Genomic DNA, 15,607 nt, shown 5'->3' with positions numbered 1-15,607 from the left:
CAAGACACTTGGTAAATGATGGGGATTGCGAGTTTCCCAGGAAAGCTGCTGTAAGAGCCAGCAATCTCCAATACTACAGATTTAGAAATACTTTGGAAGCAGTAAGATTCCTAAGACATGAAGAAGCTCTTTTGTACTTACCTGGTTGATCTTGTGTTGCATTTCCTTCAGTCGTTGCTCGCTGAGGCTCCGCTCGTTGTTAAATCGGTCCAGTAACTCTAGCTTCTCTTGACTCCAGTTCTTCTCGCTGATTTGAAGCTGCTGCGTTAGGTCCATGACTGCACCGTAAGACTCTGCCAGGAGCTGCTGATGTTCTTCCCTCTCCCATTTCAAGGCCGTCTTCAGATCTCCGGCAGCTTTGTCACAAGCCAGTTTCCCAGCCCTACCTTCCAGCTGTTTGGGACAGTTAAACATTCAGTTCCTTACTCTGAATCCTCAGCAACTTAGCAATCTTTTTTTTGTCTCCTGATTCCTACCCTTTAATAATAAAACGACATGCAAACAATTTAGTTCATGTAATTTGATGGAAAATGGTCCATCCTAGGTGAATTCCACTGCTTATGTAAAATGTATAACAAAAACCCTTTCATCACATTACATTACAAACACTTTCTGGAATGCAGATAATTCTCACTTGTCTGATTATACATATGTTGCTTCAGAAACTGAGGAGGTAACTCTGGCGCCATTAACCGCAGTGAAGTGGAGGGACCGCCGCGACACATTGCTCTGCTCCTTCCACAACCTCAATGTTCTCCACCTTGTGTTTGGCTTTGTTCTGGGTTCTCCGGTTTACTCCCATAACCCAAAAGGTGGTCGGCTCTATGGCCGTTGTAAATTGCCCCACGTGTGTAGGCGAGTGGAGGAATTCAACACAGAGTTGATGGAAGGAGAGAATAAAATAGCATTAGTGTAAATGGGCGCTTGATGGTCAGCATGGTCTCAGTGGGGCTAAGTACCTGTTTCCGTGCTCTATGACTCTATCGTAAATACAGCTTCTCCGATGAATTCCAGAATTGGATCACCCTATTCTAAAGGAGACAATAAAATCTATTAACCTTTCAGTGCCGAGTCCCTGTTTTCGTAAGTGGGTCCCGTGATGCATGAACTAATTCTATTATCCACTAACAACAAAATATCATCTGACTTCAGAATATTACCTTAAAAGCAAATTATTAGGCTCTGAACAAATAACTTACTAGATTAAATGGATAATATCTGAAATATGCCCTCGAATTTTTCAGAACGAAACTGAGGAGTGTGCTCACAGCCGAGGGATTCTCTACATAACCCCTACCATATACGAGAGAGGAAGTTCTCAACTGATGCGGCAAGCACAGGGGCCAGAAGGGTTTCTACAACCAATACCGCAAACCTGGATTAACTGAAGAGGAATGCATCTCCCTTTCACGCCTCATTCTGCTTCATCACTTACACTCGGAATTATCAGAGAGGCTGCCCCCAAGATTGCATGCTTTATCCATTGTGAACTATGAGCAAGTCTTGGATGACATTTGTTTCCTTCTGACTCAGGAGGTATTACAATAAACAGGGTCATCAGTGAGATGATGCGGTTCTGACTCTTAAAGAGAGGAAGTCAGACAGATTTGTGCAATGCCTTCCATGACTTCAGAACATCCCAAAAATCCTTGACATGCACTGAAATATATTTGATGCGTGGTCATCATGATCATTTTCTTATACAGTCCCTCAGGATGAAAGATTCTACTCTGGTTTTGTGTGCTGTGTAAGGCCTGGTTTAGAGTAGTTTCTGAATGCTCCACCGATACAACGCTTCTTTGTGCTCCTGATGCATGGACCTCTTTATCAGCCCAAATATTCCTTCTCCATTTGCACTGATCGTGGGCCAGGCATTTCCAAGGGTCAGTGGGCAAGGATTTGAACAGATCCTTATATCTTTTTCTCTGCTTTCCTTGTAATCTCATGCAGAACCGAACTTGGGACAGAACATTTGTTTCAAGTCATGACAATCAATTTGCTTATAACAAGCTTTCATGAACAACTGTGTAATAATGAGTAAATGTAGTAATTTTGCAATATAGATTGAGGGCTAAATTTTGGAGATAGTTCCTTTCTCCTTCTGTACAACAGTGAGATGGGATCGTTCAAGGCCAGAGATATTTGATGGGTCTATCTCATCTGAAAGGTGGCAACTATAATAGGACTTTGTTAATCCTGCTCGAGAGTTTTTACCTAGATTTGTGACATCAGTACTTGAACCTAGAATTTTTAATACTGAGCCAAGAGCCGATACCTATAACCATCTAGTGCTCATGAAATATCACAATTGATAATTGGTTAATTCAGATTAAAACTTTCATGATGCAAGTGGCGTGAACCAAGGAGAAAGTGCAGTCTGTGATGATTTGGAGTATACAGGCTAACATTTGCATCACAATCTGGACCAAGAAAGGTCCATTATGAATGCCATTCTTCTTTTCCCATTACTCCAGCATTTTGTGTCTTTTTTTGTAACCAGCATCTGCAGTTCCTTATTACTACATAAATACCATGGCGCACCGATAGATCAGAGGCTGTGTTTCCTGCGGGGACTGATCCGCACCTATAACAGAAGAAGGGTCTCGACCCAAAACGTCACCTCTTCCTTCACTTCATAGATGCTGCCTCACCCGCTGAGTTTCTCCAGCATTTTTATCTACCTGTGCCTATAACCAAATCACATCGAGTTTGTTTTAAACAATACTCACAGGCTGGAAAAGCAATCCAGTCAGTTGATATAAACATGATATAAATGCTGCCTGTCCCGCTGAGATACTTCAGCTTTTTGTGTCTATCTTCGGTTGAAACCAGCATCTGCAGTTCCTTCCTACACATCTGCTATATCCTTTGACTGAACCCAAACAGATTGGTGGCAGTGGCGATACAGTACACAATCCGACACCTCACGCACACGCAGTGACAACGTTATAACAAGGAGTTTGTGTGATGCAAACATCATATCAATGCTCTAAAATTATCCCAACACAGTACCATTGAAGCTCACTCCAATGCAAAACACCAAAAGGAATTAATTGTTAACACATTAATGCAATTCTACATCACTTGGTTGTCCTGGTAGCTGAGAATAAAATTACATATCATTCGGCCTCTGATAATTGCATTTTACTGCAGTGCCATTAAATGACTGTGTGGATAATGAGGACAGGTTTTGGTGTCAGGTGACAGAGACTTGTGGGACTCATTCATTTGCGTCAAATGGTAGGAGAGCCACAAATGTGGGTAGATCTAGATTAGTGGAGATTGTGAAAAGCTGATGCCCCGATCTCCCACGGTACTGCTTGCCTCTTGAGATACAACGCGTGATCAGAACTTGCTGTGTTTGTGTGCTGTAGAATCCTATGCTCTACCTACTGTACTGGAGTTTGAATTGATTGTATATCTGATTGGATAGCATGCAAGGCAACGTTTTTCACTGTACAATAATAAACCTAAGCAATCCCATGCAGTAAGATGTCTGGCTTATATGTCTGTCTCCTTTTAACTTTCATTTGGTGATTATTTTACTTCATTATCATGTTCCCACTATCACAATTAACTCGGGTTTAATTATCGCAAGTTTAGAAATGTCATTTGTATCTATTATCTTTCAATGGACGATTTCTTTCCCTCTCCAATTTTGTTCTTCAAGATATGAAACTGTTCTACTTTACATTTCCTTCTGAACTCACATGCAGTTAATTTTACAATTCCTCATCTCAACAATAGACAATAGGTGCAGGAGCAGGCCCTTCGAGCCAGCACCGTCATTCAATGTGATCATGGCTGATCATCCCCAATCAGTACCCCGTTCCTGCCTTCTCCCCATATCCCCTGACTCTGCTATTTTTAAGAGCCCTATCTAGCTCCCTCTTGAAAGCATCCAGAGAACCGGCCTCAAAGTGTTGTAGAAATACAGAGTGCAGCAAGGAAATTCAGATGCTGGTTTATACCCAAGATGCACTCAGCGGGACAGGCAGCATGGCTGGAGAATAGGAATAGGTGACGTTTCGGGTGGGAACCCCTCTTCAGACTCTGCCTGTCAGACTGCAGTCTGACTCGATGAGCTACTGCATCATGTTGTGTCTGTGAGGAACTATGTTCACCTTGTGCCAGGTGCAGTGCTTTCTTAGCTGCATACACAAAGTTGCCACAGCATTACATCCAGCTAACCTGTAAGTGCCATTCCATGCGCTACAGCTCCACAGACAGACATCATGTGGACTAGATTAGTTTTTCTAGCGCATCTGCTTGCTGGAGGTTCTTTGCTAATGGAAAGAGAAGCAATGACAAGTTCTGATGATGTACGACTTTATTCCGTTTTTTAATATTTCCACCAAATTTTTGGCTGAAAATTCCCAAATGGATTGTATTTCTGCAAAAAAAAAAAAAACTGTCTCCAGGGATAGATTTCTCACAAGGCTTGCCAGACAATACTCGGCGTATAAATTTCCATCTGAATCACAGCATTTCCACTCCCAGAGCTTTACATGCAGCTGTGTCTTTACAACAGACTAATGAAGGAAGCTGTGGTCTACCGAAATAAACCCTGGTAATATCATGGTTTAGTTATGTCAGCCAACACACGTACGTCATCTTGAAAATCAGCGCAGCTAGTCAGAGGAAAATGAATGAGGGAGATGATTCCAGGAGCAAGATGCCAGAAAAGCCCACCATTTCACTTCAAGACAGTAGTTTGAATAGACACAGAAGTTCTTTGTCATTTTAAATTTAAACTTGCCTCAAAATCACAACACTCCATAAATAAGATATGATTTGTTCAGGCGGTCCCTGGGTTATGAATGACTTGACTTATGGAAATCCCAGTGAGTGTGAACGACCCTGTACGTTTTTAAATGTTTCATGGTATTCATTAATCACTGAATTCTGGATTTATTTTAATTACGGGAAGTGTTAGGGTGACTATTCTATGAAATGAAATTATAGCAGGTGTTTGTAGAGCAATTGGATACAGAGATATTGGCTTATGGACACTTCTCAGGAATAGAACCCTTACATAACTGGGGAACTGCCTGTGTTGTGATACGGTCATTACTCAAGGTAAGTACAAGTTAAGTTTAAGCAAAATTATGACAAACTGAAAAAAAAGTGGAGCAAGAATTTTGTGTCACCTAGGGAGGTGACATTAAATTGGCAAAATAGTAAGGCATCTGCCTGGTGAAACATTGCCAGGCACACTACTACCCTAGATGTGCCATGCTGCCTTTAACAAAACCGGCATATCATCTTACTGCCTCATAAATACTTCAACAATGTACAGTTGACACAATCGACTAGTAAACATAAACTAAACTCCCTCCTCATGATGTGAATAAGTATTAATTACTCCCAATTAGAGTCATAGAGTGATACAGTGTGGAGACAGGCCCTTCGGCCCAACTCGCCCATACTGGCCACCAATATCACAGCTACCCTAGTCCCAATTAATCTACCTTGCACTGGAAACTACTTATTACTTGTTCAGATAGTAATTTGGTGAAGTAAAAATGACAAATAAAAACCTTTTCTTTTTCTCTCTCAGAATCTATTCTTTCCTCTTGTTTCTCGTCCAACACTTGATTTGTCATTGAAGTTAACCATTTGCAACACAGAACGCCATAGGAGATCCTTTCTCCCTGTGGCTATCATACTGTACAACTCCTTCCCCTTCGGTCGTGGGGTAGACTGACTCTCTCCCCCCCCTCCCCCCCTCCCCTCCCCTCCCCTCCCCCCCCCCTCCCCTCCCCTCCCCTCCCCCCCCCTCCCCCCCCCCTCCCCTCCCCCCCCCTCCCCCCCCCCTCCCCTCCCCCCCCCCTCCCTCCCCCCCCCCCCCCCCCAATTTTTGCACATCCCCAATCCTGGACTTTCCACTCGTCACTTTAATTTCATGTACCATCTTGCGTTTGATGACTGTTGGCTGACCAATTTCCCTCCTGGGATAAATGAAGTTCTATCGTAATCGGCATTACAAGTGCAGCCTTCACAATCCTTCAATCCGATCGCGTAAGGACGTGACGATAGCTAGTTTGAAGAAGGGTCCTGACTCGAAATGTCATCTGTTCATTCCTTCCACAGATGCTGCCTGACCCGCTAAGTTCCTCCAACTCTTTTACAAAACACATTTACTGATGCCCCTGCTGAATTTGATCATTAACAAAGCAGAGACTGGACAAGTGCCATAAATCTTTGGACCATAAACTGATATCATAAATAACAATCTCAGCACAATATTGTGGACAGGCTATTTTAACAAGCACAATCTAAGCAGCTCTTCAAGAGGTTAAAGAGCTGGAAACCTCTTTGCCTTGAGGAACTTGAGCAGTGGCCTAGAAATTTGACTGACGTACTGGAATTATACAGCTTTGTTCACTCAGTTACGCCAGTAAAAACCTGTCACACAGTTGTCATTTTAATACACACTGCTATGTGAAACACATTCTTCATGTATGAAAGACTCAGTTACAGTTCACGCAAAACATTTCAGATTTACGGAACACCGCTAGTCCACTTCTTGCACCACTAAAGACTTTTGTTTTCTTTTCTAATCATATTTTTGCACTAAAGTCTTGGTTTTCTTTTGCAGAGTCTTTCTTTCAGAATGTTTTGTACACTATGTATAATTTGTGTCTGTCTGAGTTTATGTGTCTGTGAGATTTTTCATTGCACCTTTACATCACCATGTTTCTGCACACAACAATGAAACTGGGACATCAGTCATTACAAGATGCTTAAATCTGGAAAGTCTTTGCTGAATAGATCAGTATGAACAATGGCTTGGCTCACCTCCAAAATGCATTCTGGTTATTCATATGTGTGGGGCCATCATGCACAAGGGCTGCTTTTTAAGATGATCTCAAACCTCTTTTTACTATCCCAACTCCTACTTTCAAGCCACTTTTAAATAAATTATGGGACCTATCAATTACCCAAATTCTTGATATTCAGAATATGTGAATTCTTGCTCAATCAAGATATTTTACTTCTCTTTCGCACCATGCTAATTTGCCATTTGCATAATAAGTGAAGTAGAAAATGGATGGGTTTAAATCAAACAAAAGCAAGGACAGATGATCCTAAATTTGCATAATAGAAAAATAGAGCGCAGTCACCTTAAGACTGTTGGTTTTAAGTACGTCTGATTGTGGCTTGCTCACATCACAGGACAAGTAGCTGAAGGCATGTCCCCAGCTTTGCTTACCTGTGCAACACAACTTTTAAGTTCCACCTTTTCAATTTCCCAGGCTGATTTGGCGTTTGCAAACTGTAGCTGAAGCTCGTTTGTTCTCCTTCTTTCCTCTTTTAATTCTGTGCACAGATCCTTTAAAATCATCTTGATGTCTCCCACAACTCGACTGTATTCGTTTGACTGGAAAATATGAAATCAGTCCAAAGTGAACACGCACAGCCTTACTACAATGTACGCCATCATTACAATCGACAATGGTCAGCCTTATAACCATTCTGTTTGCCAGGTTAACAAATGTTAATATTACTATCAGGAATATTGGCTGCCTTTACCATGCTTAATAACAATATAAGCATATTCTATGTTAGGAAAAATAGCTTCAGAAGCCCGAAATTGTGGAGGGATGTTGTCTTTTTTTAAATCAAAACCTTACCGGCAAAATACTGACATTTCCCATTCTTTTGGGCTTTCTGAAAACTTTCATTTTATGCATCAAAAGGAGTTGCAATAAGACAAGATACCAAAAGGCAGGGAGAAAATATCTGCACTTACTGACTGTTACAACAGAAGCTAAATAAAAACCAGAAACTGACCAAATCCAAACTTAACAAAAGCCACTTATTTCGGCTTACTTCTGAAACATAGCATGGGTGAATGGACACTCACAGGAATGTCCCCTGCTCTTCATAAACCTTGCAAATTCATAAGCTTGATTCTTAAGCTTATATTATCGCCTCCAATGCATTCAGAACTCTGCAGCCCGGATCATCACCCGCACCAGATCATCGGACCACATCACACCCATCCTCACTCAGCTCCACTGGCTCCCTGTGCACCACCGGATTAACTACAAGATTTTACTGCTGACCTTCAAAGCCCTACACCACCTTGCTCCCCAATACCTCTCTGACCTGCTGCTACCATACACTCCTTCCCGGTCACTTCGTTCCTCCTCAGCTGCAATTTTAACTGTCCCCACATTTAGACTCAGCACCATGGGTGCCAGAGCCTTCAGCTGCTCTGCCCCACGTCTCTGGAACACTCTCCCACCTCCCATCCGTCACCTGGACACTATCGATCAATTCAAATCACAACTCAAAACACACCTGTTTAGATTAGCATACCCAACATAACTTCCACCATGTTCACCCTGATTTTAATGACTTAAAATGTTTTGTGTATTTTTTGTTTTTTTTGTTTTTGATCAACTTGATTTTAATATTGATAAATGTATTGTGATTTTATGTCCTGTAAGGTGTCCTTGGGTGTCCAGAAAGGCGCCAGCAAATAAAATGCATTATTATTATTATTATTGTAAACTTAATAATACACATCAATACATAATATATTAATCTTAACAATTAATATAAATACATTAATAGTTATGTAATTAATAATAATATAATAGTAATGTATCATAACGGGGCTGTCCCACTGGGGCGACCTAATCCGCGAGTTCAGAAGAGTTTGCCCTCGACTTATACTCGCAGCATGGTCGACACGAGGTCCTAGGTGGTCTTTGTAACTCTCCTTCATGCTCGAGAGTAGTCCCCGCGTTCAAAATGTTTTAAAGCAATTCACTATGAATGGAGACACAAGGAACTACAGATGCTGTTTTTATTTTAAAATATACAAAGTGCTGGAGTAACTCAGCAGGTCTGGCAACATCTCTGGAGAACATGGATAGGTGATATTTTGGTGATATTTCTTCAGACAAAAACCATTCTCCGTTAATGTTTTTTATTACATTCTCACATGGTAACAACCTACAATTGCAACACCAGTCAAACAACAACTGCAGGTCAAACCCATTTTGATTTATATTGAGACGTCCAGTATTTCACAGAAAAGAGAGCATTAATTTTGATTGGAGTGCTCTAGAGCAACTATTGCTTTGCACCATCGCTGACTGACTGTTGCTGGCGTACCTGCTTTGGACGTGATGCAAGGAAGGGTTTCTCTGCAGGAAGTGTCAGGGCTTCCTCCAGGGTTTTCTGTGACTGCTCTTCTGCCGTCACCATCCTGTTGTCCACTAGGCGAGGGTTCAGCTCCTCTTCTTCAATCAGCAAGTATAAATCTTTCACACTGTTCACCTGCCAAACACATTGAAGCACCATTGTTCGACAGAACTGCAGTGAAGGACATGAATCACGCAGCAACCTGCACTGCAACACATTGACAATTGCAGTTCATCTTTTGCCATGATATACAACTAACAATTAATTTTTAAATGGAGCACACTACTTAAAGAGGGCAACTTCTGACTTCAGTGGTAAGATTCACTTGCCAAAAGTAATCCAGAGCTTTAACATGCAAAATTATTTACTCATTTTGATCAGAAATCAGATCATTGTGCACACAAGACTTTACACATACAGCCTCTCCGAGTAAGATTCTTAATGGGAGCAGTCCATTTAGCTATTGTTCTTTATTCGATTTGCTACGATGCTGTCTGTACAATGAATATTTGTGTTATTCTTATAATACACTGGGATATATTTTTATACCCATTTATTTTGCTGATAACTAGATTCATTGAAGTAACTGTATATGGATGTGATGTTATATTTGTATTAATTGCGTGTATTTTATAGGATTGATGCTGCTTTGAGATTTTGAAACAGATTATTGGTTTTTTAGACGTCTCAGGCAAATGGGCCGAGCTTAGATGGGGCATGTTGGAGGGCAGGGACGAGTTGGGCTAAAGGACTTGTTTCTGTGCTGTATGACTTCATGATTCTCTAACTATTTCAAGTAATGCACCTCTAGTAAATCATCCCCGTCGTTATCCATCTTCTTGCCACATTTCCAGTGTTTCAGGAACCACTTCAGCTTCATGTAAAGCAGGAAGAGGTTTTGCTTGAACTGATCAGCTTCCTTCACAAACAAGTTTTTCTCCTGGTTCCAGAATTTCTGCTCAAGTTTGGTTTGTAGATTCAGGCTCTGCAGCTCAAAGTCCCGGCGCACAAGTGCCTTCTGCTGCTCCTCCTTAAGCTGCGGAAAGAACAGAACAGCTTTAGTCAGATTAGTAGTGCAAGAGACATCTAGGTGTTTACTCTCAGCAACTCGCACTGTTCCCCAATGGTCCACCGCACTCCTGTGTGGCAATTTGAGCAGGCTCAATGCTGACACAAAGAAATACAGATGCTGAAATCTTGGGCAAAACACAAAGTGCTGGAGGACCTCAGGAGGTCAGGTGGCATATGTGGAGGGAATGGCAAATAACGTTTCAAGTTGGGACGCTTCTTTACACTGATTGGAGTAGGGGAAGAAAGCTGGAAAAGAGATGTGGGAGAGGGACAAAGCCTGCCAAATGATTGGTGAATCCAAGTGTCCCCTAACACCCATATCTACAGTGCATTCAGAAAGTATTCAGACCCCTTCACTTTTTCCACATCTTGTTACGTTACTCGGACTTCAACCCGTTCGAACATCTCTGGAGGGACCTGAAAATAGCTGTGCATCGACGCTCCCCATCCAACCGGACAGAGCCTGAGAGGATCTGCATAGAAGAACGGGAGAAATTACCCAAATTCAGGTGTGCCAAGCTTGTGGCATCATACCCAAGGAAAGTTGTGGCTGTAATCGCTGCCAAAGGTGCCTCAACAAAGTACTGAGTAAAGGGTCTGAATACTTATGTAAATGTGATACTTCAATTATTTCTTTTTAATTACTTTGCAAAAATTTCTAAACACCTGTTTTCGCTTTTTTATTATGGGGTATTGTGTGTAGATTGATGATAAAAAAAATGAATGTTATCCATTTTAGAAAAAGGCTGTAACGTAACAAAATGTTGAAAAAGTGAATGGGTCTGAATGCTCTGTATCCCTCTCTCCAGCTTTATATTTCACTCCTTCCCTCTCTCCTTATCACGACAACCTTCCATCTCTTTTTCACCTTTCAAGCCTTTGTCACTTACTCCACCCATCCTCCATTCCTCCCCCCCTGTATCCACCTATCACTTGCCAGGCTTTGGCTCACTGCACCTCTCTTTTCCAGCTTTATGCCCCCCATTCCATCAGCCTGAAGAAATGCCCCGACTCAAAATGTCGTCTGGCCATTCCCTCCAGAGCTTTGAATGCTGACATGCTCCATTAGTCATTCCTAAATTAAGTTAAAAAATAAAACAAAATTATAAATATGTCTTTCCTGCCCCACATTTTGGATCTCTATATGACAGCAATCAGTCCAAACCTCTTTCATGGACAGAATGAACATGGACTGAATGGTTCTAGACAAAAATGCTGGAGAAACTCAGCGGGTGCAGCAGCATCTATGGAGCGAAGGAAATAGGCAACGTTTCGGGTTGGATACTGAGTGGAACTGAAGCTAAATGAGGTATTAAGACATGACAACAGGGCAAAGGAATATAGATACAAACTGATAGACAACTAAACTGCATTGGAAGCATTTGATTATACAAAACCACCTTATATTTGGAACAGACACAGGGCCATGTCAAAGGAAACAAGTCAACATATACATGAGCAACTGGAAATGATGGTCAGATATATTTTTAAGTAATGCAAGCCAGATTTATGATTTTTACATTACTGTAGCATTGAACATCACATATTAACTCTTTTCCAGACCACGAGCAGAATAAAGGTAGAGTTTTCCTATGCTTTCTAGACAAAATGCTGAATATAAACAGATCTGATTTGACACAGAGATCTCCTGACTGCTCAATGCTCAAGGTTACTCCACATTACCTCACTGGCCATCTGTGCCTCAGGCTCCATTTGGTGGAAAGTATTACTGACATCAAGGCTCTGTAACAGTCCTTACCTCACCACATATCACAAGAAACCAAAACTTGAAACTGTGACTTTGTCTTAATCAAACTTTAAGCACTGCTTTTAAAGCCACAAGGTTCTAGCAGCACCACGGTGTGTATCATAAATGAAACAATTTCTGGTGAACACAGCCGTATTTCCACCAACCATCAGGAGGTAGAAAGAATGAAACAGGCAGAGAGAGAGCACAGTGACAAAGAGTAGGAAGGTCCAAGAGTTCGGTCCCAAATAGAAAATGGGAGACAATAGGACATTATCTGCATTCAGATGTAGGACACATCATGCATGGATTTTGCACAGAGCTGGCTGACTGGTCGACACTTTGGGTAAAATGGTCGCCATAATTTTTTTTTCACCTTGAATTATACAGCTAGACTCCCGATTAAATGTGTTTGGAATAGGGAATGAAAACAAAAACAGGAAATGATTCCATTATTTCCTCTTGTGACTTCTTGTGAGATCGGCATTGCATTGAGAAGTTTCAATAATTTTCAACTATTATGACAATTTCCTTGAACACGTTGTGATACCCGTTTGTTTCCATGAAAGGTAATTTGTTAAAATTAATTACTAAAGACTTCTAGAACTTAAAATGCTGTAATAAATGGCAACAAAATCTTCAGTCTTTTATGCATTGCACCTCCTTACATTGAGCAATTGAGAGTGCTTCTTAAACCAACCTGTGACATTTTCTGCTGGAATCTCTCCGAGTCCTCACTCCGCAGCTCCCTTTCCTGAGCAAGCTGCTCCTGAAGTCCTCGAATTGATTCCTTTGCTTCAGATAAATCAAGTTGCAGTTCCTTGACCTAGTTAAGGATGAAAGCAAGGATTGTGAGCGAGAGTGAAGCTGTGAGGAAATTATTTTAGAATAATCCTCCTTCATCTCTGCAAATTTTCTCACACTTTACCTCTCTTAGCAGAGTAGACTAATGGCTAATGTTGGCTGCAATAATTGCACCTGTCACTGCTTTGGGGTTCTTAGAGATTATTAGAGGACATTCTTTTAGGAAGGAGATGAGGAGGAATTTCTTTAGTCAGAGGGTGGTGAATCTGTGGAATTCCTTGCCACAGGTGGCTGTGGAGGCAAAGTCAGTGGATATATTTGCAGAGATAGATTCTTGATTAGTATGGGTGTTAGGTTATGGGGAGAAGGCAGGACAATGGGGTTAGGAGGGAGAGGCAGATCAGTCATGATTGAATGGCTGAGTAGACTTGATGAGCCAAATGGCCTAATTTTACCAATGGAGAATAATTATATCTGAACAATTCCATGTGAGAGATCATAGAAATCACACGGGTTATTTTGATTGACACAAGGGTGAACAGCATGCTCAGAGACTGAAACCAGCTGTGTCACCAAGGCGGCAGTAGATGAGAATTCAATAAGCAGTGCCTTTTTATAAACTGCTGGATGTTATTGAAAAAAATCTCTTCATTCTTTTCTCAGGTAGACAAAAATGCTGGAGAAACTCAGCGGGTGAGGTAGCATCTATGGAGCGAAGGAATATGTGACGTTTCGGGTCGAGACCATTCTTTTCTCGTTTGCCGTAGTGGGCAAAACTGACCATTAAAATCAGCAATTCTATTGAAACAGAGAGCAGTCATTGGAAGTGCTTTAAATGAATGTACAAATTATGGAACACCACCAGATATTATGCCATTTACCAAAGTCAATCTTCTGGTATTCTCACTAAAATTCAAAATAATGAGAATATGCATCAACATTTAAGTAGAAAAATGAAAATGGAACTATAGGTCAAAAACGTGGTGATTTCCAGGTCAGCATCATTGTCGATACCAGTTTGGAACACACGAGTGGAGGCTGCAAAGTGGTTCATATTGTGGCACGTACTACATACTGATTGATTCACATGACAGTGCAACAATGCCCTGGTACAAAGTAAATAAGATAGGAATTTATAATTCTCTTAAATTATTACAATGTATACAAACTGCTTTAAGGTGTAATGTTTGTAAAAGTCAGTGTGTAATGCGACACGTGCTTTGGATTAAACATCTTACTTCTTAAGAAACGTTCGTGTATCTCGTGCTGCAAGTCACTGTAATTTTTGCTTGACATGAAAACCTATTTTCATTCTGCTCTAGGAAAGAATACAAAAGGAGCTACTCTTTTACTTTGACCCATTTCTTTGAGGTCCAGTCCTGAGATCATAATTCATATCTCTCGGTTTCCTTCCTGACAGTATCTGTTAGTGGAGTGAGCTGAGGATTTATGGACAGACCAGGGCAGGTGAATACAATACTGCCCACCCTTCTGGAGTCCAGTGTAACACAGCTAGAAGCTCACAAAAAGCTGGAGTACCTCAGCGGGCAGGCAGCATCTCTGGACAAGAACGGTCTCGATCCGAAATATCACCCATTCCTTCTCTCCAGAGATGCTGCCTGTCCACTGAGTTACTCCTGCTTTTTGTGTCTATCTTCGGCTGAAACCAGCATCTGCAGTTCCTTCTTACGCAGATAGAAGCTCGACAGGATCTGAAATGGTGACCCTTGCCTCCTGTAGGGAATTGGTTCCACAGCCTTAGCCTGCAGGCAGATAATGCTGTTCAGATACAGAGGTTTAACATGACTAATCGTGAGTGCTGAGCACTGATGCTATCTGCAATGCCAAGCATCCCGTTCATGGCTTTTCCCCATTCACAGGAGAGCAGCACCATGGCACAGCTGTGTGGTGTGGAGGTTGCATATTCTCTGTGGCAGTGGGTATCTCCCAAAGGTGCATTGTAAATTGCCCCTAGTGTGTAGATGTGGGGTAAAATCTGGCAGAGTTGATGAGAATAAAAAGTGGCATTGGTGTAACTGGGTGTGTCAGGGTCTTGGTGAGCTAAGGGCTTGTTTCCGTGCTGTACATCTCTACAGCAAACAACTAATATGCATGGTATGGCTACCACTTGCCGGAAGCTTGCTTCAGGACCAGTGTTCTATAAATACAAGATTAATTATGCTCCAGTTTTCACAATGGCATTTGCAAAATTTGCCTCCTGTGCATTCAAGAAATAACTGGGATTATCGGAATGTTTTGCATGCAGCCTTGGTCAAACAGTGACACGCCGACAAGTTCGTTGTGGCATGCACAATGCTCATGTGGCATCCGCACTTCTCCCTAATGCTGTCCAACATCAATCTCACTCGCTCCGTTTATGTGGATGTTTAGACATATTCTCCTCTCTTTGCAAAAAAAATCCAAAAAAATGATCCAGTGCTCCTCTCTCTCTCTCTTTTTCACAGTGAAACTGCACAAAATGCCAAGATTTGCTGTAACTGACTTTGTAGCTGCCAAGATTAAAATAATATACCCTTTAAATGGCAACAACAACCTTTAAAAACACCTGGCAGGCAGGAAGACCTGCCAAGTCCAGGCTTATATCTAGTGGGAACTATGTGTGCTTAATTTTAAAAAGCCTCTGTAAGGTGTAAAATCAGCTGTTTACCAGCAGGCAAGCTCAAACATAAAGCGGGTTCCAACAGGCCAAAGGCACAGAATGAAAAATCTGTCATCATAGATAGCGTGTGCAACCATCATGTGTCACAGCTTCTTAAAGGTAGATGGGGAGTGTTCAATGGTCACTGACCTTCATTCAACAAT

The 15,607-nt window shown here is 41.5% G+C and overlaps 1 protein-coding gene across 2 annotated transcripts in view; it reads right to left on the bottom strand.

Annotated features, from left to right (window-relative positions):
- soga1 (suppressor of glucose, autophagy associated 1) overlaps positions 1–15,607 on the bottom strand; it is a 70,440-nt gene that overhangs the window by 12,966 nt on the left and 41,867 nt on the right. Inside the window, exons 7-11 of one of the 2 annotated variants that reach the window (XM_033041308.1) lie at positions 12,681–12,806; positions 9,968–10,198; positions 9,133–9,297; positions 7,217–7,384; positions 142–393 (exon numbers count right to left, since the gene is read on the bottom strand). In XM_033041308.1, coding sequence (XP_032897199.1) covers positions 142–393; positions 7,217–7,384; positions 9,133–9,297; positions 9,968–10,198; positions 12,681–12,806 — 942 coding nt within the window. The remainder of the gene's footprint in view (positions 1–141; positions 394–7,216; positions 7,385–9,132; positions 9,298–9,967; positions 10,199–12,680; positions 12,807–15,607) is intronic. The other variant, XM_033041309.1, reaches the window with a different exon arrangement.

Source organism: Amblyraja radiata, chromosome 23 (assembly GCF_010909765.2).
Source record: "Amblyraja radiata isolate CabotCenter1 chromosome 23, sAmbRad1.1.pri, whole genome shotgun sequence".
NCBI lineage: Eukaryota > Metazoa > Chordata > Chondrichthyes > Rajiformes > Rajidae > Amblyraja > Amblyraja radiata.
Note: the sequence above shows the minus strand (reverse complement) of the source record. Positions and strands in the feature narration are given on the sequence as shown.